Source organism: Tachyglossus aculeatus, chromosome 26 (genome assembly GCF_015852505.1).
Source record: "Tachyglossus aculeatus isolate mTacAcu1 chromosome 26, mTacAcu1.pri, whole genome shotgun sequence".
Lineage (NCBI taxonomy): Eukaryota > Metazoa > Chordata > Mammalia > Monotremata > Tachyglossidae > Tachyglossus > Tachyglossus aculeatus.
Window position 1 is genome coordinate 1,886,837 of NC_052091.1, and position 20,584 is coordinate 1,907,420.

The following is a 20,584-nucleotide window of genomic DNA, read 5'->3' on the forward strand; positions in this document are numbered from 1 at the left end:
AATTAACGTGTATCTACCCCAGAACGTGTTTGGTACATAGTACCATTCATTCATTCTCATTCAATCGCATTTACTGAGTGCAGAGCGCTGTACTAAGCGCTTGGGAAGTACAAATCGGCAACATATAGAGACGGGCCCTACCCAACAGCGGGCTCACAGTCTAGAAGGGGGAGACAGACGACAAAACATATTAACAAAATAAATAGAATATGTACAAGTAAAATAAATGAATAGCGTAATAAATATGCACAAACACATATACATATATACAGGTGCTGTGGAGAGGGGAAGGAGGTAAGGCGGGGGTGGGATGGGGAGGAAGGGGGAGAAGAAGGAGGGGGCTCAGTTTGGGAATTGACTTGTATCTACCCCAGAACGTAGAACAGTGTTTGGTACATAGTACCATTCATTCATTCTCATTCATTCAATCGTATTTACTGAGCGCTTACTGAGTGCAGAGCGCTGTACTAAGCGCTTGGGAAGTACAAAGCGGTAACATATAGAGACGGGCCCTACCCAACAGCGGGCTCACAGTCTAGAAGGGGGAGACAGACGACATAACAAAACATATTAACAAAATAAATAGAATATGTACAAGTAAAATAAATGAATAGCGTAATAAATATGCACAAACATATATACATATATACAGGTGCTGTGGAGAGGGGAAGGAGAGAAGGGGGAGAAGAAGGAGGGAATTAAATTGTATCTACCCCAGAACGTAGAACAGTGTTTGGTACATAGTACCATTCATTGATTCTCATTCATTCATTCAATCGTATTTACTGAGCGCTTACTGAATGCAGAGCGCTGTACTAAGCGCTTGGGAAGTACAAATCGGCAACATATAGAGACGGGCCCTACTCAACAACGGGCTCACGGTCTAGAAGAGTTTGCTCGTCGTCTCCTCTCCCCCCACCCCCCGCTTCTCCCCCGTTGGTTTAAGCTCCCCTCCCTCATCTGCTCTCCAGCTGCTCTCCCTCCGGGGCCAGCTGCCGCCGCCGCCGCGGGTTGGGGGGGAGGTGGAGACAGGCATTCGGGGCTCCGATCGGGCCAAACCAGGCGGGCTCCCCCCTCCCGAGGGAAGAGGAGTGGGGGCCCCCCGCAGCTAGGGTGACAGGTGCAAGGAGCTCGAGGCGCGTGGGGGCACACCGAGGGCCTGCCAGTCTCGGCCGAAGCCCATGCCAGCTGCCAAGGGGCGGGGGCGGGGGGTGGGCAGAGCCCCGCCGGGCCTGGGCCTCTGCAGCCCCCGAGCCCCCAGCGGGGCCCCCGCACCGCCGCACGTTCCTTCGCCTCCCTCCCTCCCAATCTCCGCCCCCTTCCGCCCGGAACCAATCAGCAGCGCCGGGGGCGGGCCCGGGAGCCAATCAGCGGCGCCGGGGGGCGGGGCCCCCGCGGGGAGGGGCGGGGCCGGAGGAAAGGAGCAATCCCCAGGTCGCGCGCCGGGCCCAGAGCGGCGTCTCGCGACCTGCGGGCTGGAGGGGGGGGGCGCGCGAGCGATGCTGCCGCCGCCGCTTCCTGATTGGCCGCGGGCCGCGGCGGAGACCCTCTGATTGGCCGCCGTCGAACCGGGTATGTAAATGAGGAGAGGGAAGGTGCCGCCGGTGGGGGGGGGGAGGGGGGTCCCGGTCTCCCGTTCGGATCCCGGGTTGGTGCGAGGCTCGCGCCCCGGGGGGTTCCGGGCGCGGGATGCCCGGTGCGCGCCCAGCCGGGTGATTCATGCGGCAGCCCCGGGGAGGGGGGCGGGGGCGCCGGCGCCCTGGCTCCGGCGGCGTGACTCACCCGCCCCCGCCCCCGCCGCCGCCGCTGCTACCGCCACAAGCCCCGAGAGCAGCCGCCTCCACTCCGCTCCTCGCCGGGCCCGGAAGCGGGGGGCTGGAGCAGGGGAGATAATCTGCAGCGGATCTGGGGGGACATGGGGACGCCCCCCCTTTATGAGCAGCCTGGGGCGGGGGCGCTAAGAGGGCGCGGTATCGGCTCCCCCGGGCGCCCCTCGCTCACGTCGGGCGGTCCTAGCGCGGGTCCCACCCGGGCGAGGGGGGATAAGTGGGATGGCCCCCGACCCCCTCCTTGGCTCCCCAGATGAGAGGGGGCGGGACGCCCGGGCCCCGCGGGAGGGAAGGGGCGGCCGGGGAGAGGGAACTGAGCCGCAGAAGGCTCGTTTCCTGTTCAAAGTTCCGTGCTCGAGGTGCGGATCAGGGACTAGGGGAGGAGGAGGAGGAGGAGGCGGGAGAGGTAGGGAGCGGGGGTTGGGATCCGTAGGGCCCGGGCAGGGGGAACAGGAGGCCTGGGGCTAGAGGGAATCGAGGGACGGGATGGGGGGGGGGGGGAACAAGCCACATTTAGAAGCTAAAGCCTAGGGCCCCCTCCAAACACACACAGTCCCCGTGACCGACCTGTCCACCTCCCTCCACTTCCAGACTCATGTTGGGTAAAGGCCTGAAACGTAAGCGGGAAGAAGACCCAGCCTGGGGTGCGGGCCTGGTGCCGGACTCCGAAGGGTCCCCGGACCCCGCCGCCACACCCCCACCGTCCAGCTCCCTCTTCGATCTCTCCGTCCTCAAACTCCATCACAGCCTGCGGCGCGGAGAGCCAGACCTCCGCCACCTGGTCCTCGTGGTCAACACCCTGCGGCGGCTCCAGGACGCCATGGGGGCCGAGCCGGCCCAGCCCCCGCCACCGGAGCCCCCGGCCCCGCTCCCCCCGCCGCCAGAGCCCCCCGTCTCGGGTCCGGACTCTCCCCTTTGCACGTCCATCGCCGCCCTGCTTGATGACTTGAGCCACATCGAGGGGCTCAGTGACGCCCCCTCTTCCCCCTCTGTGCCCCCTCCTGAGGATGACCCCCTGGCCGGGCCCCCTGAGCCGGGCCTGGACACTGACCGGCCCCCGTCGCTGGGGCCCTTGGAGCTGCTGGGGCCTGCAGCGGCCGGCTACCTCCTGGAGGACGGGCTGGAGGGGCTGTTTGAGGACATTGACACATCCATGTATGACTGTGAGCTCTGGCCCGGTGGCCTCAAGGCTGGGCCAGACCCCATAGAGACCGTGGGCAAGGCCGAGGGGCCCGGGTTGGACATGTCGGAATTGGACTACTTAATGGACGTGCTGGTCAGCACACAGACGTTGTAGCGGGCTTGGGGGGAGAGAGGGGGCCTAACCTCCCCAACCCCCGCCTTTCCCCCCCCCCAAAATCTGGCACCAGAGACTGAAGTGGGGCCGAGACACCTCCCCCTATGGGGTGAGAAGTTGGGGCGATCCCAAACTGGGGGGGGGGGGGGGGGCGGGGGTTGAATGAAAATGAGTAATATATGTATAAACACCTGTCGTAAGTGTGTGTGTGTGTGTGTGTGTGTGTGTGTGTGTCTCTCTCTCTCTCTCTTTGGGGCGGGTGGTGTTCTCCTGATCCGCCTCCCTCTCCCGGCCACCCACCCCGGGTCCTGGCCCAGCCACATTCCTGGGGCCACTTAGAGCAGTGGAATGGCCCGAGCTGGGCGGGTCCGGGCACAGTCACCCGCCTGGCACGGGTACCCGCGTCCTCCTCCAGGCCGTCATCCGAAAAGCCCCGGGGGGCAGGGGAAGGAGAAGGGAGGGAGGGGGGGCTCTCAGGTGGATCAACTGAGGCACGGAGGGAGGGTATCTCTTCCCTGGGCAGGGGGCGGGGAGCTGAGACTGAAGTGAGTAAGGACCCAGAGGGCCTTGGTTCCTAGTTTTCTGGGGGGCGAAGGAGGGGCCTGGGGGGGAAGCAGATAGACCCTGGGGCAGAGGTCCGGAGACGTCCCTATTTGCCCTGCCCCTTTCCGGTTCGGCAGTTGGGGCAAGGAAAGGGGGGGCACGGGGAACCAGCGGCGTCGAGTCTTGGGGCGCGAGGGGACCCTGGGGCCTTGAAGCGGGGGCGGTTGGCGGGGAGGGGGGGGACGACGACAACCTGCCCCGCCCGGGGAGAGGAGTCGGCCGGCTCGAAACCAGCCCCGCCCCGGGACCGGTCTCTTCCTGTCTGGCCGCCTTCCCCCGGCCTCCCGGCTTCCTGCCCCGGGACGGGGAGGAGCCGGAGCCGAGGCCCGCCCGCAGGGGGTGGGGAGTGTCATCGCGGGGCGGGGCGGGGCGGGGCAGCCGGGGAGGCCTGGCTCTTGGAGGGAAAGAGCCCGGGGGCCCCGGGGCGGGCCGGGTCCGAGGCAGAAAGGGGACCCAGGAGTGACGTCATCCCCCGGGCCTGGAATGCCCTCCCTCTGCCCATCCGCCAAGCTAGCTCTCTTCCTCCCTTCAAGGCCCTGCTGAGAGCTCACCTCCTCCAGGAGGCCTTCCCAGACTGAGCCCCTTCCTTCCTCTCCCCCTCGTCCCCCTCTCCATCCCCCCCATCTTACCTCCTTCCCTTCCCCACAGCACCTGTATATATGTATATATGTTTGTACAGATTTATTACTCTATTTATTTTACTTGTACCTATCTATTCTATTTATTTTATTTTGTTAGTAGGTTTGGTTTTTTTTTTCCCTCTGTCCCCCCCTTTTAGACTGCGAGCCCACTGCTGGGTAGGGACTGTCTCTATATGTTGCCAATTTGTACTTCCCAAGCGCTTAGTACAGTGCTCTGCACATAGTAAGCGCTCAATAAATATGATTGATTGATTGAGTTCGGGTGGGGGGGGGAGAAGGGGCGGCTCCTCCTCCTTCTTCTCCGGGAGCCCGGCCAGCGGGGCTGGCCAGCCGGAGGCAGCAGTAAGCCGGGCAGTGTGCCACCGCCTCCACCCTTGCCAACCGGGGGCGGGCCCGATGGGCACGAGCCGAGACGACGCCCTGCCTCTCCTGCTCTGCCCTGCCCTCCCAAAGCCCGCTCGGGTGAACCTGGCACAATATGTGGCCTCTCCCCCACCGGCTGCCCATCCCGGCCCCCTCGCTGGACCGCCGGCCTCGGTGCATTCCCCGATGCCCACACCATTCCTGACCGCCGCCCCCCCTTCCCGGGCTGAAAGAGCCCCTGTGTCCCGCTCCCGGCGCTCTCCTCTCCCTGCCCGCGTCTGTGGGAGTCTGGGTTGGTCTCTGAGGGCCTCTGTAACTGGCTCTGGCCTTGGGTCTGTCTGTGTATCTCGGACTCTCTAGCTCAATCAATCAATCAATCAATCAGTCGTATTTATTGAGCGCTTACTGTGTGCAGAGCACTGTACTAAGCGCTTGGGAAGTACAAGTTGGCAACATATAGAGACAGTCCCTACCCAACAGTGGGCTCACAGTCTGGGTCTCTCTCTCTGTCGGTCTCTATCTTTCTGCGTCTGGATCTCTGTCTCTGAATCGCTGTCTCCTGGTCTCTCCGGCTATGCCCGTCTTCAGATGGCTCCTTGAGCAGCAGCGTGCCTTAGTGGGAAGAGCACGGGCTTGGGACTCAAAGGACGGGGGGTTCTAATCCCGGCTCTGCCACTTGTCTGCTGGGTGACCTTGGGCAAGCCACTTGACTTCTCTGTGCCTCAGTTGCCTCATCTGTCAAATGGGGATTAAGACTGTGAGCCCCACGTGGGACAACCGTGGCTCAGTGGAAAGAGTGTGGGCTTGGGAGTCAGAGGTCTAGGTTCGAATTCCGCCTCCCCCACATGTCTGCTGTGTGACCTTGGGCAAGTCACTTCACTTCTCTGTGTCTCAGTTCCCTCATCTGTACAATGGGGATTAAGACTGTAAACCCCACATGGGACAACCTCATCTTCTTGTGTTCCCCCCAGTGCTTAGAACAGTGCTTTGCATATAGTAAGCAGTTAACAAATACCAACATTATTATTACCCCAGCGCTCTGAACGGTGCTCGGCACCTAGTAAGCGATTAATAAATACCATCATTAGTATTATTATTATTCCTCTTAGGGTAGAGGATTCATTTGCCTCAAATCCCTTCCAGACCCTTCGATTTCTTTCCGCACTTGGCCAGGGATTGAGGAAAGGTCCTGGGGCTGGGGAAGGAAAGGAGGAGAAGAGGGGCAAGAATTAGCGATATAGGAGGAGAGGCAGTGGGGGCTGAGGTTGTTGGGGAGTGGGGCTGGGTGGAGGCGGATGGGGCTGGGTGGGCCCGGGGAAGTGGGGTGGGGTATCCGGTCGGACCCTCCTGGCTCCCTCCCCTCCAGCTGTCCCTCTGTCTCCAGGCAGGCGGAAGTTGCCCTCCCCCTTCACCCTCCTCGGAGGATGTCCTGTGTTTACAGGGGCCCTGGCCTGCCACTTCCTCTCTGCCCTCCTTCCCTGGCCTCCCCCATACCCAGGACCCTCTGGATCACCCTAATGCCAACGCGGGTACCCCGGCTGGGCCCCAGGGGCCCTCCACGGACCCTGAAGGACCAGGCTGAAAGGAGACAGAGAATCAGCATGTTATAGTGGATACCGCACAGGCCTGGGAGTAAAAAGGTCATGGGTTCTCATTCCCGCCCCACCACTTGTCTGCTGTGTGACCTTGGGCAAGTCACTTAACTTCTCTGTGCCTCTGTCCCCTCACCTGTAAAACGAAGATTAAGACTGTGAGCCCCACATTGGAGAGGGACTGTGTCCAACCCAATTTGCTTGTATCCACATATGAGAAAATGAGGATTAAGACTGTGAGCCCCCCGTGGGACAACCTGATCACCCTGTAACCTCCCCAGCGCTTAGAACAGTGCTTTGCACATAGTAAGCGTTTAATAAATGCATCATTATTATCCATCCCAGCGCTTAGAACAGTGCACATAGTAAGCGCTTAATAAATGCCATCATTATTATCTAACCAAGCGCTTAGAACAGTGCCTGGCACATAGTAAGCACTTAACAAACACCATAACGGTTATTATTATAGTGATGCCCAGGTCCATGCCAGCCCCCTCTAGTTGCCTTTGATGAGCCAGAGTAGCCTGCCAGGGTTCTTCCCTGCTCCCCTGCCTTCAGGGTGCCAACATATCAGCAGAAGACAGGATGGCCAGAGCCTTTTCCAGGACATCTCACTCATCTGAGCCTCAGTGTCCCCCGGGAGGCCGCCAGCATCTTCATCCCTACCAACCCCCACTGGGGGCTGCCCAAGGAACTCTGTGCCAGGGCTGAGACTGGCCCAGAGCCCAGCTGGTGTTTTCTACAGCTCAGCACATTCCAGCTTCCAAACAGGATGGGGGGACAAGGGGAGGGGAAGGGCAAGGGTGGGATGCTTGGGGGATTGTAGAGGGGGCTCTCACCTCCATAAAGTTGACCTAGGGCTTTGCGGGACTAAATGCCAAGACGGGTGGGGTGGGGCTGGGTCCTGTTAGGCATGGGGTCGGAAGCACAGTTAGACTTGGATTAGGGCTGGACCCCTGGAGGGATGGGATGGCAGGGACGGATGGACTTTGATTAGGGCTGAACCCCGGGAAGGATGGGTTGGGGGGCACAGATGGACTTGAATCAGAGCTGGACCCCTTGGGGGAAAAGCTGGGGGGGGCATAGATGATATTGGTTCTCCAGTGGCCTGGGCCCCTCGTCCGAGTGGCTGAAACTGGACAATGGAGGGGCTGGAGCAAGGCCCAAAGTTGCTGATGTACTGTTTGAGCTAATCCCCTACCCCCGGGGGCCAGGGGCTCAGAGCGACTGGAGCCATAGGGTGAGCAGACAGGGCGGCAGGGCAGACCCGGGACAGGCCATGTGGGACTGTGTCTGCCCCCTGGGTCGGCGCTCCAGGCAAGGTGAGTTGGGGTTCAAGGGGAACCCAAAGGGGCTGCAAGTCAGAACCTCTGGGGACAGGGTAGGGAGAAATGGCTATAAGTGAGAGCAGGGGCCTGAGGGTGAAAACAGGGGTATGGAGAAGGCAGTGGATTGGTCTGAACGTGGGAAGTGGGAGTCTGGGAGAGGATGCTGGGGGTGAGCATTGGAGGCCTGGAGAGTCCTGGGAGTCAAATTGGAGTCAGGGGCAGCGGGGAGATGATCCCTGGGGGGCTTTTCAAAGCAGGAGCCCCTGCCAATCATAGGCTAGGGATCATGATGATGGCATTTATTAAGCGCTCACTATGTGCAAAGCACTGTTCTAAGCGCTGGGGAGGTTACAAGGTGATGAGGTTGTCCCACGGGGGGCTCACAGTCTTAATCCCCATTTTACAGATGAGGGAACTGAGGCCCAGAGAAGTGAAGTGACTTGCCCAAGGTCACACAGCTGACAAATGGCAGAGCCGGGATATGAACCCATGACCTCTGACTCCAAAGCCTGGAGTCTTTCCACTGAGCCACGCTGCTTCTCTGTGTAATCAGGTTGGGCACAGTCCCTGTCCCACATGGGGCTCCCAGTTTCAATCCCCATTTTCCAGATGAGGGAACTGATGTGGGGGAGGCCGAAGTGTTGGGGGCGGGGGGGGGGGGGCGAGTGCTCTGAGTCCCCCATCAACTCTGCTAGCCAGGACTGGGGGCCACAGTGGCCAGCGGCCAGGAGCATGGAACCAGTTGGACAAAGCCCAGAACCAGCCCAGAGGCCCCAGCACGGAGAAGCACAGGGCTACTTTAACGCTTTACCCTTTTGGGGGGAGATGGGTTGGGGGTCAAGGAGAGGAATGGGCTCCCTAACCTCCCAGCCCCTTGGCACTGTGCCCCCTCTCCTGGCAGCGGGCCCAGGGACCCCGGCGCCCCTTGTGCCCCCGCAGAGCCGGTGAAATGTCATGGAGGCGGAAGGATGGATAGAACACACACACACACACACACACACACACACACACACGACACAAACAAACACACACTACCCCACCTACTTCGACGTCGGATGGCAGTGGCCAATGGTCGGGAGTCTCCCCCTTCGCCTCCCCGGTACCCCCACCTCTCCGGTCTCCTTTTTACCCCCCCGGGCCCGGGCCGCGGGCGGTGCAGTCGGACAAGCCAGAGCAGGGAGCCAGCAAGCCCGGCCGGGAGGCCGGGAGGGAGGGAGGGGACCCAGGAGACCGAGCGGTAAGGGACCTCTCCCACCCCCCAGCCCGGTTCAGCCCAGCTCATTCCCCTTCCTACTTCTTAGCAGGGATTCTAGTAGCCCGGGTGGAGATCAGGAGTCGGGATCCTCCTGGATTTTCAGAGCGAATGTGGAGCGAGAAGTGGAGGGTTGGTGCCTGAAGCCCAGATGGAGAACAGGGAGGGGGCGAAGGGGTAGAATGCCTGGGACCCCGGGCCGGTGGGTGGCTGGAGGTGGCAGACTAATGGGCTCTGCTCTTTGCCCCGGGGGGAGGGGGGTCTCACTCTAACGAGCGGGGCAGGGGGCTGAGCTGGGGGCTGGGCCGAGGCAGAAGTAGTCGGAGCCCTGGGAAAAGGGAAAGAGAGAGGGGCTGAGGTGGGCGGGGGGGGGTTCCTGGATTGCTGACCACTGATTTGCCTATGTTCCTCCTCCTGCACACACACACACACACACACACACACACACACACATATGTGGATGCTCTGATAAAGACACTCAAATGCACACTCACACCTCAACTCAGACATCCCCCAGGCAAACACAACCCCAGAGAGACAGCAGACACACACACACAGACACACACACACCAGGCTGACCCTGCCTGTGACCAGCTCAGCCCCCTGATCCCTCCCTGGGCTGTACCATGCCCCTTGCCTTGGGTGCCATAGTGGTTCTGACCATTAGGTGAGGGTCCGGTCTGGCCCCTCTCCGAGAGTGTGAATAACCCTCATCATCCCTCTGATTGGAGACTCACACTGGGGCTGGGGTTCGAGCCAGGGGCTAGGACTGGGGGCTGGGGGGGGATGCTAGGATTGGGGGCTGGGGCTGCAGCTGGGCTGGGGTCTAGGGGGGTTCAGGGTTAGGTCTGGACTCAGGGGGGCCAGGCTGGGGCTGAGCCTGGAGGCTGGGCCTGCGGTTGCCTCTGTGGGTGTGTTTGGGGGCTGAGGCTGAGATCTAGGACCGGCCAGGTTGTGACTGAATTGAGTCTGGGGGCTAAGACTAGAGGCTGGAGTCTAGGACTGGGGGCTCAGGAAGGGGAGAAGAGGGCCGTGGAAACGGAAACGGAAGGTTCTCCCACTCCCCATCACCCCCAACAGAGAGAACCTTCCTTGACTTTTTTTAGCGCTTTGACTTTAGCCATCCCCTTTCCTACCTATTATGTCCCCAGTACTGAGGAGATTATTCATTCAATCGTATTTATTCAATCTTATTTATTGAGCGCTTACTGTGTGCAGAGCACTGTACTAGTCGATTGAAAAGTACAATTCATCAATAGAGACAATCCCTGCCCACACCTGGTTTATAGTCTAGAACATGTAAGAGAGGGGGAGAGCAGAGAGAGGGGGTGACAGGGAGTGGGAGAGTGACAATACCGTGGGTGGAGATGGGGATACAGGCAGGGATGGGGATACGGAAAGACGGGGAGTCTTGAAAAACTGAGATCATCATTCATTCATTCATCCAATCGTATTTATTGAGCGCTTACTGTGTGCGGAGCACTGTACTAAGTGCTTGGGAAAGTACAATTCAGCAATAAAGAGAGACAATCTCTGCCCACAATGAGCTTAGTACAGTGCTCTGCACATAGTAAGTGCTCAATAAATACGACTGATGATGAGCTCACAGTCTAGAGGGAGGGAGGGAGACATCAATACGAGTAAACAGACATCAATATAAATAAATAAAATTGCAGTTCTATACATAAGTGCCGTGGGGTGGGGAGAGACACGGAAGGGAGTGGGAGATGAGGAACAGTGGGGCTTAGTCTGGGAAGGCCTCTTGGAGGAGATGTGCCTTCCTTAAGGGAGGGAAAAGAAGATCATCTTGAGATCAGGCCTGACCTTGTCCTATTGACTGGGCTGAGGGAAGGGAGGGGCGGTGGTCGCTGCTTCGGGAGGTCCACGGAGCCGAGCCCCCCCAATTCCCACACCCAGAGGAGTGAGAGCCGGGCTGGGCTGGGCTGGGTCGGGCCGGGGGCGGGAATGTGGCGGGCGAACCCATTGTCCCCAGGAATGTGCCGCGTGAGGGCTGACCTTTCCGGCGGGGGTGGGATGGGGCTGGATGCTGACCCCGCGGGCCTACGAGAGCAGAGAGGGCTGGGAGAAGGCAGGCGGGCGAGGGGAGGCAGAGAAAAATGTTCCGGAGTCCCTGCACTGAGTGAGTTTCCTATGTCTGTCCCTGTCTGTGTCGGGGTGAGTTTTTCGACCGTCCCTGTGTCTGTCTGTCTGCTTCTGGTGTCTCTCTTTCTGCATGCCTCTCTGCTTCTCTATTCCTTTAGATCTCCATCTCTGAAAGAGAAGCAGTGTGGCTTAGTGCATAGAGCTTGGGCCCGGGAGTCAGAAGGACCTGGGTTCTAATCCTAGATCCGCCACTTGTCTGCCTTGTGACCTCAGCAAGTTGCTTCATTCCCTGAGCCTCAGTTACCTCATCTGTAAAATGGGGGTTAAGAATGTGAGCCCCAAGTGGGACAGGGACTGTGTCCATTCTGATTAACTTGTGTCTACCCCAGTGCTTAGAACAGTGCTTGGCACATAGTAAGCGCTTAACAAGTACCATAATTAGTATTATTATTAATGATCATGTCTGCATTCCCAAAGGATTTTCTCTGTCTCTGCCTGCCTTTGGGTCTGGCTCTGTCTTCCTGCATGTTCTCAGGTCTCTGTATCTGCCTCTCTGCCTGCCTGTGAATCTCTGTCTCTCTGCATCCCCTTAGGTCTCTGTTTTTGATTCTCTGCCTGCTTGTGAGTCTGTCTCTCTGCATGCCCGTGAGTCTCTGCTGTGCTGCATGGCCCCGGATCTCTGTGCCTCTGTATGCCCTTAGACTTCTCAGCTCCCCCACACCACCTCCACTTGGATTCCCAGCCCCCAGGCTTTCCTCAGGAACAGCAGGGAGCAGTCTGAGACCAGCCCGTGCCCACCCCCAACAAGCTCCCTGAGCCTTTCACCTCCTCCTCCTCCTCTAGGGCCCCAGAAGGAACCTCCAAAGATCATCACAACCAGAGGCCCCAGCAGCTTGGCAGTGAGTACCCACCCTGTGCCTCCCTCCCCTGCCCCATGCCCCAGGGACTCCCGGTCTTGCTCACCCCAGACCCCTGACCAGCTCTGAAAGCTCCCACTAGGAGCAGAGAAGACCCCTGAAGAAGTAGTGTGGCCTAATGGATAGAGCAAGCACTGCCACATATCTGATGTGTGACCTTAGCCAAGTCACTTCACTTCTCTGTGTCTCAGTAACCTCATCTGCAAAATGGGGATTAAGAATGTAAGCCCTATGTGGGACAGGGACTGTGTCAAACCAATTACCTTGTATCTACCCCAGTGCTTAGTACAATGCCTGGACACAATTATTATTATTATTAAAATGGTGGTTTTCTCCTTGATTAGCTCTTGAGGGCCTTGCTCCTCCCATTCCATCAGTTCCCTGCTCCTTTTTGTGTCCCTGCTTACAATGAGAAGTTGGCTGGCACCTGTGGTCCGCTGCCCAGGGTGCCACTTGCTATCTCTTCTTGCACTGCCTCACCCTACGTTTCCTCTGTCCCCTGCCCCCCTGGTGCCCTCCACCTCCCTCCAGGGCCTCTCCCCTCTCCTACCCCGGACTCCTAAACCCCTGGTATCTCCAAGCAGGCATCTGGCCAGAGCGGCAAGGAGAAAGCAGTGAACACAGGAGTTGTTCGGCTCCAGGCCCCAGCTGGGGAGAGAGACAGAGAGACACGCAGAGAGGGGCCCTGCCCTGCCACAGTGGTGAGGAGCTGAGCCTTGCTGGGTTGGGACTGGGGGGGTGCAAGGAGGCCTCTGGACCCAGGTCCCACCCCATCCGCACCCCCAAATCTGGCCTCAGCCCCTCGTGTCCCCTTCCAAGGTGCAGCGGCGGCTCCTCCATGCTGAGCTGAAGCAGGTTTTGCAGAAGAAGGGTCAGAGGCAGGAGGCGCCAGGGGCAGCGACCTCATTTCCGGGCACCATGGCGGCTCTGAGCCGCAGCACTGAGGTGGGTACCGCCGAAACAGTAATAGCACTTTCCAAGCCCTTAGTATAGTGCTCAGCACACAGTAAGTGCTCAATAAATACGATTGAATGAATGAATAATAATAGTGATGGTATTTATTAACCCCTCACTATGTGCCAGGAACTGTACTAAGTGCTGGGGTGGGTACAAGTAAATCGAGCAGGACACGGTCCAAATGGGGAGTTGGGGGGCTGGGCGCTGGGCCCTGGGGAGCAGGGGCTTGGTGATGGGGGCAGGGCCAGTGGGGCTGGGCTCCTGCAATGGCCCACTCCCATTCATTTATTCATTCTTACTTATTGAATGTTAACTGTGTGCAGAGCACTGTACCAGTTGCTTGGGACAGTAAGATAGAACAATAAACAGACACATCCCCTGCCCATAATGAGCTTACAGTCTAGAGGGGGAGACAGACATTAATAGATATAAACAAATTAAAGATATGGACGTAAGTGCTTTGGGGCTGCGGGGGGATGAATAAAGGGAAAAAGGGTGATGTAGAAGGGAGAAGAGGAAAAGAGGTCTTAGTCAGGAAGGGCCTCTTGGAGGAGACGTGCCTTCAGTAAGGCTTTGAAGGGGGAAAGAGTAATTGCTTGTCGGCTATGAGGAGGGAGGGCGTTCCAGGCCAGAGGCAAGACGTGAGTGAGAGGTCGGAGGTGAGACAGAGGAGATGGGAGTACAGCGATAGAGGTATACTCCCTCACCGCACTCCGGCTACTTTTTTTTTTTTATGGTTCTTGTTAAGCGCTTGCTATGTGCCAAGCATTGTTGTAGGCACTGGGGTAGGTACAAGTTAGTCAGTTACTTGCTCTTCCAACCCCCAGGAGCTGAAGCGGGCTGAGCTAGTGGAGATCATCGTGGAGACCGAGGCCGAGGCTGGGGTCAGCGGCATCAACGTGGCGGGTGGGGGCAAGGAGGGCATCTTTATCAAGGACCTGCTCAAGGATTCACCAGCGGCCAAGTCCCTCAGCCTGCAAGAAGGTGGGGACGGGGGCTCCGGAAGCGGGGGAGGCCAAGGAAGGGTCGGGGCCTGGGAGTGGGGAGGAGTCTGGAGTGGGAGGGCGGAGGGATGACTGGGAAAGGGGTGGAAGGAGGAAGGGAGGGGTGAGACAGGCCCCCACGGGCATTGGGGGGCAAGGCCGAGGGTGGGGCCTGGATCTGAGGGGCGGACAGGGTCCTAGCGGATCGGAGCTGGAAGGGGTGGTACCCGGGGTTCCTGAGGAGCCCACGGACCCCATGCCCACCGTGCCCACAGGAGACCAGTTGCTGAGTGCCCGCGTCTTCTTCGAAAACTTCAAGTACGAGGATGCACTGCGGTTGCTCCAGTGCGCCGAACCCTATAAGGTGTCCTTCTGCCTCAAGCGGACTGTGCCCACCGGGGACCTGGCACTGCGCCCGGGCACCGTGGCCGGCTACGAGGTCAAGGGGCCCCGGGCCAAGGTGGCCAAGCTGGTACGCGTGTTGCCCCGGGCCCCTGTGCCGGAGGCCCCTGGCACCTCGGACACGGCCCTCGGATCCTGCCCGGGAATGGGCTCGGGGCAAGCCGGGCCCTGACTGCCCGCTCGCCTGCCCATCCATCGGTCTGTTGGCCTGTCCCTCCTGTCCACCCTTCCCCGCTGCCTCTTCCTGCTCCCCGCTGTCCGCCCACCCCTCGCCCCTCCGCAAGACACTGGGCACAGCTATGGAGCGCCTTTTGCCTCTAATCCGCAGGCAGACAATTTCAGGATGAGATCCTCTCTGTAAAGGCTTCATTCATTCATTCAATCGTCTTTATTGAGTGCTTACTGTGTGCAGAGCACTGTACTAAGCACTTGGGAAAGTACAGTACAGTAATAAAGAGAGACAATCCCTGCCCGAAACGAGCTCACGGTCTTGCGGGGAGCAGGGGGAAACACGGGCAGACATCTATATATGTAAACAGACATCAATATAAATAAATAAAATTACAGATATAGGCATAAGTGCTGTGGGGAGGGGAGTGGGGGAGAAAAGCAAAGGAAGCGAATCTGGGCGACGCGGAAGGGAGTGGGACATGAGGAAAAGTGGGGCTTAGTCTGGGAAGTCCTCTTAGAGGAGATGTGCCCTCATTGAGAAGTAGCGTGGCTTAGTGGAAAGAGCCTGGGCTTGGAGTCAGAGGTCGTGGTTTCAAATCCCTGCTCTGCCACTTGTCAGTTGTGTGACCTTGGGTAAGTCACTTAATTTTTCTGTACCTCAGTGACCTCATCTGTCAAATTGGGATGAAGACTGTGAGCCCCACGTGGGACAATTCGACGACCTCGTATCTTCCCCAGGTCTTAGGATAGTGCTCAGCACGTAGTAAGCGCTTAACAAATACAAACATTATGATCATTATTAAGGCTTCGAAGCGGGGGAGAGTCATTGTCTGGCGGATTTGAGGAGGGAGGGCGTTCCAGGCCGGAGGCAGGTCGTGGGCCAGGCCTCGAAACAGGCGAGATTAGGTTAGCTTTCCCCTGCTCCCCTTCCCAGTGCCCCCCGAGTCCTTCCCTCTCTGCTCCCCCTGCCCCCCATGCAGGACCCCCTTCCCCCTTCCCACTTCCACGGGCCGCTACCTGGGCCCGGGAGTCGTCGCCTGCCCCGGTGATGCTCGCGCCTCTGCCTCTCTCCTCTTTCCCCAGAACATCCAGAGCCTGTCTCCGGTCAAGAAGAAGAAGAAGAAGGGGGCGGCCGTGGCCGTGACCCCGGCGAAGGCCCCGGGGAGCCCCGCGGACCTCCCCCCGGTGGATGTGGAGTTCTCCTTCCCCAAGTTCTCTCGGCTCCGCCGGGCCAAGGCCGAAGCCCCTGCCGGTCCCGCTCCGGCCCCCTCCCTCCGCCGCCGCCTCCGTCTCCCCCGGCTCCGAGTGCGGGAGGCGGCGACCCCTGCTCAGGCCTCCCGCTTCGCCAAGCCCTTCACTCGGGAGAGGAAGGCCAAGGCCGAGCCGGCCGGGCCCGAGGCCGGTGCCCGCCTGGCACCTCCCCAGGTAGAGCTGGTTGTGCCTCGGCCCGCAGGTGCCGTGGAGGGTGGGGTGGGGCTTCCGGGGGTGCTGCTGGAGGTGGCAGCCCCCCAGGTTGACCTGGATTTGAGGCTCCCCAAGGGGGCGGAGGGCGAGGTGCCCCCCAGCGCCGAGGGGGGCTTTGCCCTCCGCTTGCCCTCCTTGGGCCTGACCAGCCCGGCAGAGGTGGCCCCCGAACCTGCGGCGGGGGCACTCTCTGTCCGGGTGCCCCAGGTGGAGCTGCCCTCGCTGCCTTGCTTAGGGGAGGCCCCGCAGGTGGCGGGGCCCACCGTGGGCATGGCGGTGCCTGCTCTGGACGTGACTGCGCCCACCGTGACAGTGGACCTGGCCCTGCCCGGGGCCAAAGTGGAGGCCCCAGCGGAGGCACCCGACGTGTCTCTGAAAATGCCCCGGCTCAGTTTCCCCCGCTTCGGGACCCGGGCGCGGGAGGGCGAGGGGCCCGAGGGCAGCCCCGAGGGTCGGGCCCGGGGCCTCAGGCTGAAGATGCCCAGCTTCGGGCTCTCCCGGCCAGAGCCACGCCCTGCCGTCCCCGAACCTGGCGCCGAAGGCAAACTGAAGCTCCCGGCGGTTAAGGTGCCTAGCGTGAGCATCACGGTGCCCGCTGCCACAGTCGAGCTGCCCAAGGGGCCGGAGGTGCGGCTGCCAGAGGTGCAGCTGCCCAAGATGTTCGACGTGAAGATGCCAGAAATGAAACTGCCCAAGATGCCCGACATGAAGATACCAGACATGAAGATGCCCAAGATGCCTGAAATGAAGATGCCAGACATGAAGATGCCCGAGGTGCCAGACGTGAAGCTGCCAGAAGTGCAGCTGCCCAAGATGCCCGACATGAAGATGCCTGACATGAAGATGCCTGAGGTGCCAGAGGTGAAGCTGCCAGAGGTACAGTTGCCCAAGATGCCCGACATGAAGATGCCCGACATGAAGATGCCCGAGGTGCCGGACATAAAGCTGCCAGGGGTGCAGCTGCCCAAGATGCCCGACGTGAAGATGCCTGAGGTGCCGAGCGTGCGGATGCCAGAGGTGCAGTTGCCCAAGGTGCCCGATATGAAGATGCCGGACATGAAGCTGCCCAAGGTGCCCGACATGAAGATGCCCGAGGTGCCGGAGGTGAAGCTGCCAGAGGTGCAGCTGCCCAAGATGCCCGACTTGAAGATACCCGACATGAAGATGCCCAAGATGCCAGACATGAAGATGCCCAAGATGCCCGACATGAAGATGCCCGAGGTGCCGGAGGTGAAGCTGCCAGAGGTGCAGCTGCCCAAGATGCCCGACATGAAGCTGCCCGAGGTGCCAGCTGTGCGGCTGCCAGAGGTGCAGCTGCCCAAGATGCCCGACATGAAGCTGCCCGAGGTGCCAGCTGTGCGGCTGCCAGAGGTGCAGCTGCCCAAGATGCCAGACGTGCACCTGCCCAAGCCCCCGGCGGCGAAGCTGCCCGATGTGCCCCCACCCAAGGAGGGTGCCGAGGGGGTGGCCTGGAGCTTCAAGCTGCCCAAGCTAGGGCGGGCGGGGTCACCCCCTCGAGGGGAGGCCGGGAGGCCCGACCTCCAGGTCGCGGGGCTCCCAGGGGTCCTGCCCTGCCTGGAGGGCGGTGAATCGGCCCCCCAGGCGCGGCCTGGCCTGTCGGTGGGCACCCTGCCCGTCGTGGAGCTGGAGCTGCCCTGCGGCCGCAAGTCAGAAGGGGCGGTGGGCGCGGAGGCCCGGAGCCAGGCTTTGGGCTGGGGTGAGGTTCTGGGGAGAGCCGGGCAGCTGGAGCTGGACGTCCCCACGCCCAAGCTGCAGGCCGAGGCTGGGCTGCAGGTGCCCGCCCTGGAGGTGCCCGCCGTGCCCCTGCCCTCGGTGGAGCTCCCGGCCCCTCAGCTGGCCAAGGCGCCGGCCAAGCAGTCGTCGGTGGAAATCAAACTGAGGTCGCCCAAGTTCTCCCTGGCCAAGCTGGGGCTCTCGGGGGCCAAGGCCAAAGGGGAGGGGGAGGCCGAGGGGCCGGGCCGCGGGGCCAAGCTGAAGATGCCCAAGTTTGGCCTGTCCTTCCCCAGGGTTCGGGGGGCTCCGGAGGCCGGGGTCGCCGAGGGTCAGGGGGCGGGGGAGGCGCCGCTGCTGCCCGCGCTGGAGGTGTCCGCCCCCCGGGGCTCCCTGGGCGTCCAGCTGCCCGCCGCCTCCGCCTCGCCGCCCGAGGTCCAGCCGAAGGGGCAGCGGCCGGCCCCGGGGGGCAAGGAGGCGGAGGCCGCGGCGGAGGAGGCCGAGGGCAAGGCTCGGGGCTGGGACGGCCGGGTCAAGATGCCCAAGCTGAAGATGCCCTCCTTCGGGGTGGGGCGGGGCAGTCCCGAGGAGAGGGCGACGGCGGTGGGAGGGCCCGGAGCCCAGCCCCGGACGGGCACCGGGCTGCCCGCCCTGGAGATCGCCGTGCCCGGGCTGGAGGCCGAGCCGGGCAGAGGACCCGAGGGGGAAAGGAAGGCCCCGGGGGCGCCCGGGCGGGGCCTCGCCCTGCCCCAGGTGGAGCTGTCCGGGCTCGGGGCGGGCGAGGCGGCTGCCCGGCCGGAGGGGCACCCGGGCCACGGAACCGCCCTCCGGGTGCAGCTGCCCCAGGTGGACCTCGCCGTGCCCGGGGGGGCCGGGGAGCCGAGGCCGGGCGAGGCCGTGGCACCGCCCCGCGTCCAGCTGGACGGGGAGGCCAAGGCGGGCCCCGCCGAGGGCAAGTTCCGCCTGAAGATGCCCGCCTTCAGGAGCGGCGGGGAGGCCGAGGGCACGGACACCCAGCCCCTGTGCCCGGCGGAGCCCGGCTTCCACCTGGCCCTCCCGGCCGTGGGCTTCTCCGCGGGCCCAGGCGCGTCGCCGGGCGAGGAGGGCAAGCAGCCCTTCTGGATGCCCGCGGTGGAGCTCTGCCCCCCGACCGTGGGCAGCCAGGCGGAGGACCGGCTGGCGGGGCCGGAGGGCGAGGCGGCCCGGCGCTCCCGCCTCAAGCTGCCCCGCTTCGGGCTCGCCCTGGGCAAGGGCGAGGGCGACGAGGCGGGCAAGGCCCGCGGGCCGGGGGGCGAGGGCGACGGGCGGCGGGGCCGGGTGCGCCTCCCCCGGGTGGCCCTCTCGGCTCCTCCCCGCGGCCCGGCCGCCGGGCCCCCGCCGGGCCCGCGGGTGCCCCGCTTCCGCTCGCCCTTCTCCGGCCGCCGGGCCGAGGACGGGGAGGGGGACGGGGGCTCCCCCAGATTCCACTTCCCCAAGGTGTCCCTCGGCCCCAAGGGGCACCCCGGGGGCGGGCAGGCCGGCCGGGACGGGGACGGGGCGGCGGGCTTCAAGGGGCGGCTACCCCAGGTGGGCTTCTCGGAGGTGGCGGCGGGGGAGCCCCCCGGGGCCGAGGGAGGGGGGCGGGAGGCCGGGGGGGTCTGAGGCCCGGGCCCGCCCGCCCGAGCTACTGGAGCACTAACCACCCGGCCTCCTCGTCCACCCCCCGACCCCCTCGCCGCTCCTAGGTCTAAGTGTATTTTTCCAGCCGAGTCATGTGAATAAAATAATCCGCACCCTCCCATCGGGCCCACCGTAGCCGGCTCTCCCTTCTCCCTCGCGGGCACCGCGGCCGACCCGGGAAACGGGGCTCACCCCTTGCCAGCCGGGGGAGGGGGGAGAAGGGGTCCCTTCCCCTGACTGGAATTTGTCTGGGCTTCTTAGGGGGCAGTGTGGATGGGAGGTTGAGACCGTCCTTGTCCCCCAAGAGTTGGTGGCTGAGCCCGCTGTTGGGCAGGGACTGTCTCTATATGTTGCCAACTTGGACTTCCCAAGCGCTTAGTACAGTGCTCTGCACACAGTAAACGCTCAATAAATACGATTGATTGAATGATTGATTGATTGAAAGGACAGTGGTGGGGAGGGTCGGTGGCGCAAGACGTGATGCTGAGGGGCCCGGGCTCCCCTCGGCGGCCTGCCGCTTCTCCCCCCACTCCAACAGCTGGCCGTCACTTCGCCCCCACAGCTGCCCACCACTTCTTTTCCCACCCCCACAGCTTCCCACCCCTTCTCCCCCAAGCCCAACACACACCTCTTACTCCCATCCACCTCTTCCGGCCCCACTTTAATGCTTGTACCTGGCCCGGACGTCTACCCGGCCCCGTCGACCATGATGGCCGTTACTGCGTTGGGGGAGAGGTAGGCAGGCCAGAACCAGGGGGGTCCAGAAGCAACAGGAGGGAGAGCCCTAAAATGAGACCCTTAACACGGGAAGCCCGTATGTGTGTGAAGGGGATGAGCGGTCTCAATCTTCCCCAGACCCCATCAGGCCCGGTGTGTTTGGAGCAGGTGTGCACGGGTTTGTGTGGTGTTGGGGGTGGGCATGACAGCCCCGGGGACCCCAAGGAGACCCCCAAGTTCCCATCCAGGTGGTCAGAAGGACCCAAGGAGGGGTCCAAGGTCCCTCTCACTCCCATCGTGCGGTGTCGTCCACACCCGCTGCTTTCACGTCCTCGCCACCAACTCTCTTCTAGACCCACTGAAATCAAGTTTTCAGGCCTTTTTCCCCATCCGGACCACCCAGGGGGCCATCAACCAGCTCTTCAGAATTCACCAGCCCTCAGTCCTTCCCTCCTTCAAAGCCTCCTAAAATCCCACTTCCCGCCTCCTCTACCAGTGAAGCAACGAGGCCTTGTGAAAAGAGCACGGGCTTGGGAGTCAGGGGACCTGGGTTTTAATCTTGGCTCTTATACTTG

At 61.7% G+C, this 20,584-nt stretch overlaps 2 protein-coding genes across 2 annotated transcripts; both read left to right on the forward strand.

Annotated features, from left to right (window-relative positions):
• The first annotated feature begins 1,475 nt into the window (after positions 1 to 1,475).
• On the forward strand, positions 1,476 to 3,242 carry SERTAD1 (SERTA domain containing 1). Its single transcript, XM_038767388.1, has 2 exons — positions 1,476 to 1,572; positions 2,421 to 3,242. The coding sequence occupies exon 2, from the start codon at positions 2,425 to 2,427 to the stop codon at positions 3,124 to 3,126; it is 702 nt and encodes a 233-aa protein (XP_038623316.1). The 5' UTR covers positions 1,476 to 1,572; positions 2,421 to 2,424; the 3' UTR covers positions 3,127 to 3,242.
• A 5,592-nt stretch (positions 3,243 to 8,834) lies between these two features.
• Positions 8,835 to 19,274, forward strand: PRX (periaxin). Its single transcript, XM_038767653.1, has 7 exons — positions 8,835 to 8,890; positions 11,852 to 11,907; positions 12,510 to 12,626; positions 12,745 to 12,870; positions 13,710 to 13,866; positions 14,141 to 14,337; positions 15,522 to 19,274. The coding sequence occupies exons 4-7, from the start codon at positions 12,844 to 12,846 to the stop codon at positions 19,272 to 19,274; spliced, it is 4,134 nt and encodes a 1,377-aa protein (XP_038623581.1). The 5' UTR covers positions 8,835 to 8,890; positions 11,852 to 11,907; positions 12,510 to 12,626; positions 12,745 to 12,843.
• Positions 19,275 to 20,584: the final 1,310 nt, after the last annotated feature.

Bases quoted from the DNA above. Each gene is read 5' to 3' on its own strand.
- PRX (XM_038767653.1), top strand. From the start codon at position 12,844: ATGGCGGCTCTGAGCCGCAGCACTGAG. The intron at 12,871-13,709 runs GTGGGTACCGCC...TCCAACCCCCAG, and splicing joins CTCTGAGCCGCAGCACTGAG to GAGCTGAAGCGGGCTGAGCT. The intron at 14,338-15,521 runs GTACGCGTGTTG...CTCTTTCCCCAG, and splicing joins GGGCCAAGGTGGCCAAGCTG to AACATCCAGAGCCTGTCTCC.
- SERTAD1 (XM_038767388.1), top strand. From the start codon at position 2,425: ATGTTGGGTAAAGGCCTGAAACGTAAGCGGGAAGAAGACCCAGCCTGG.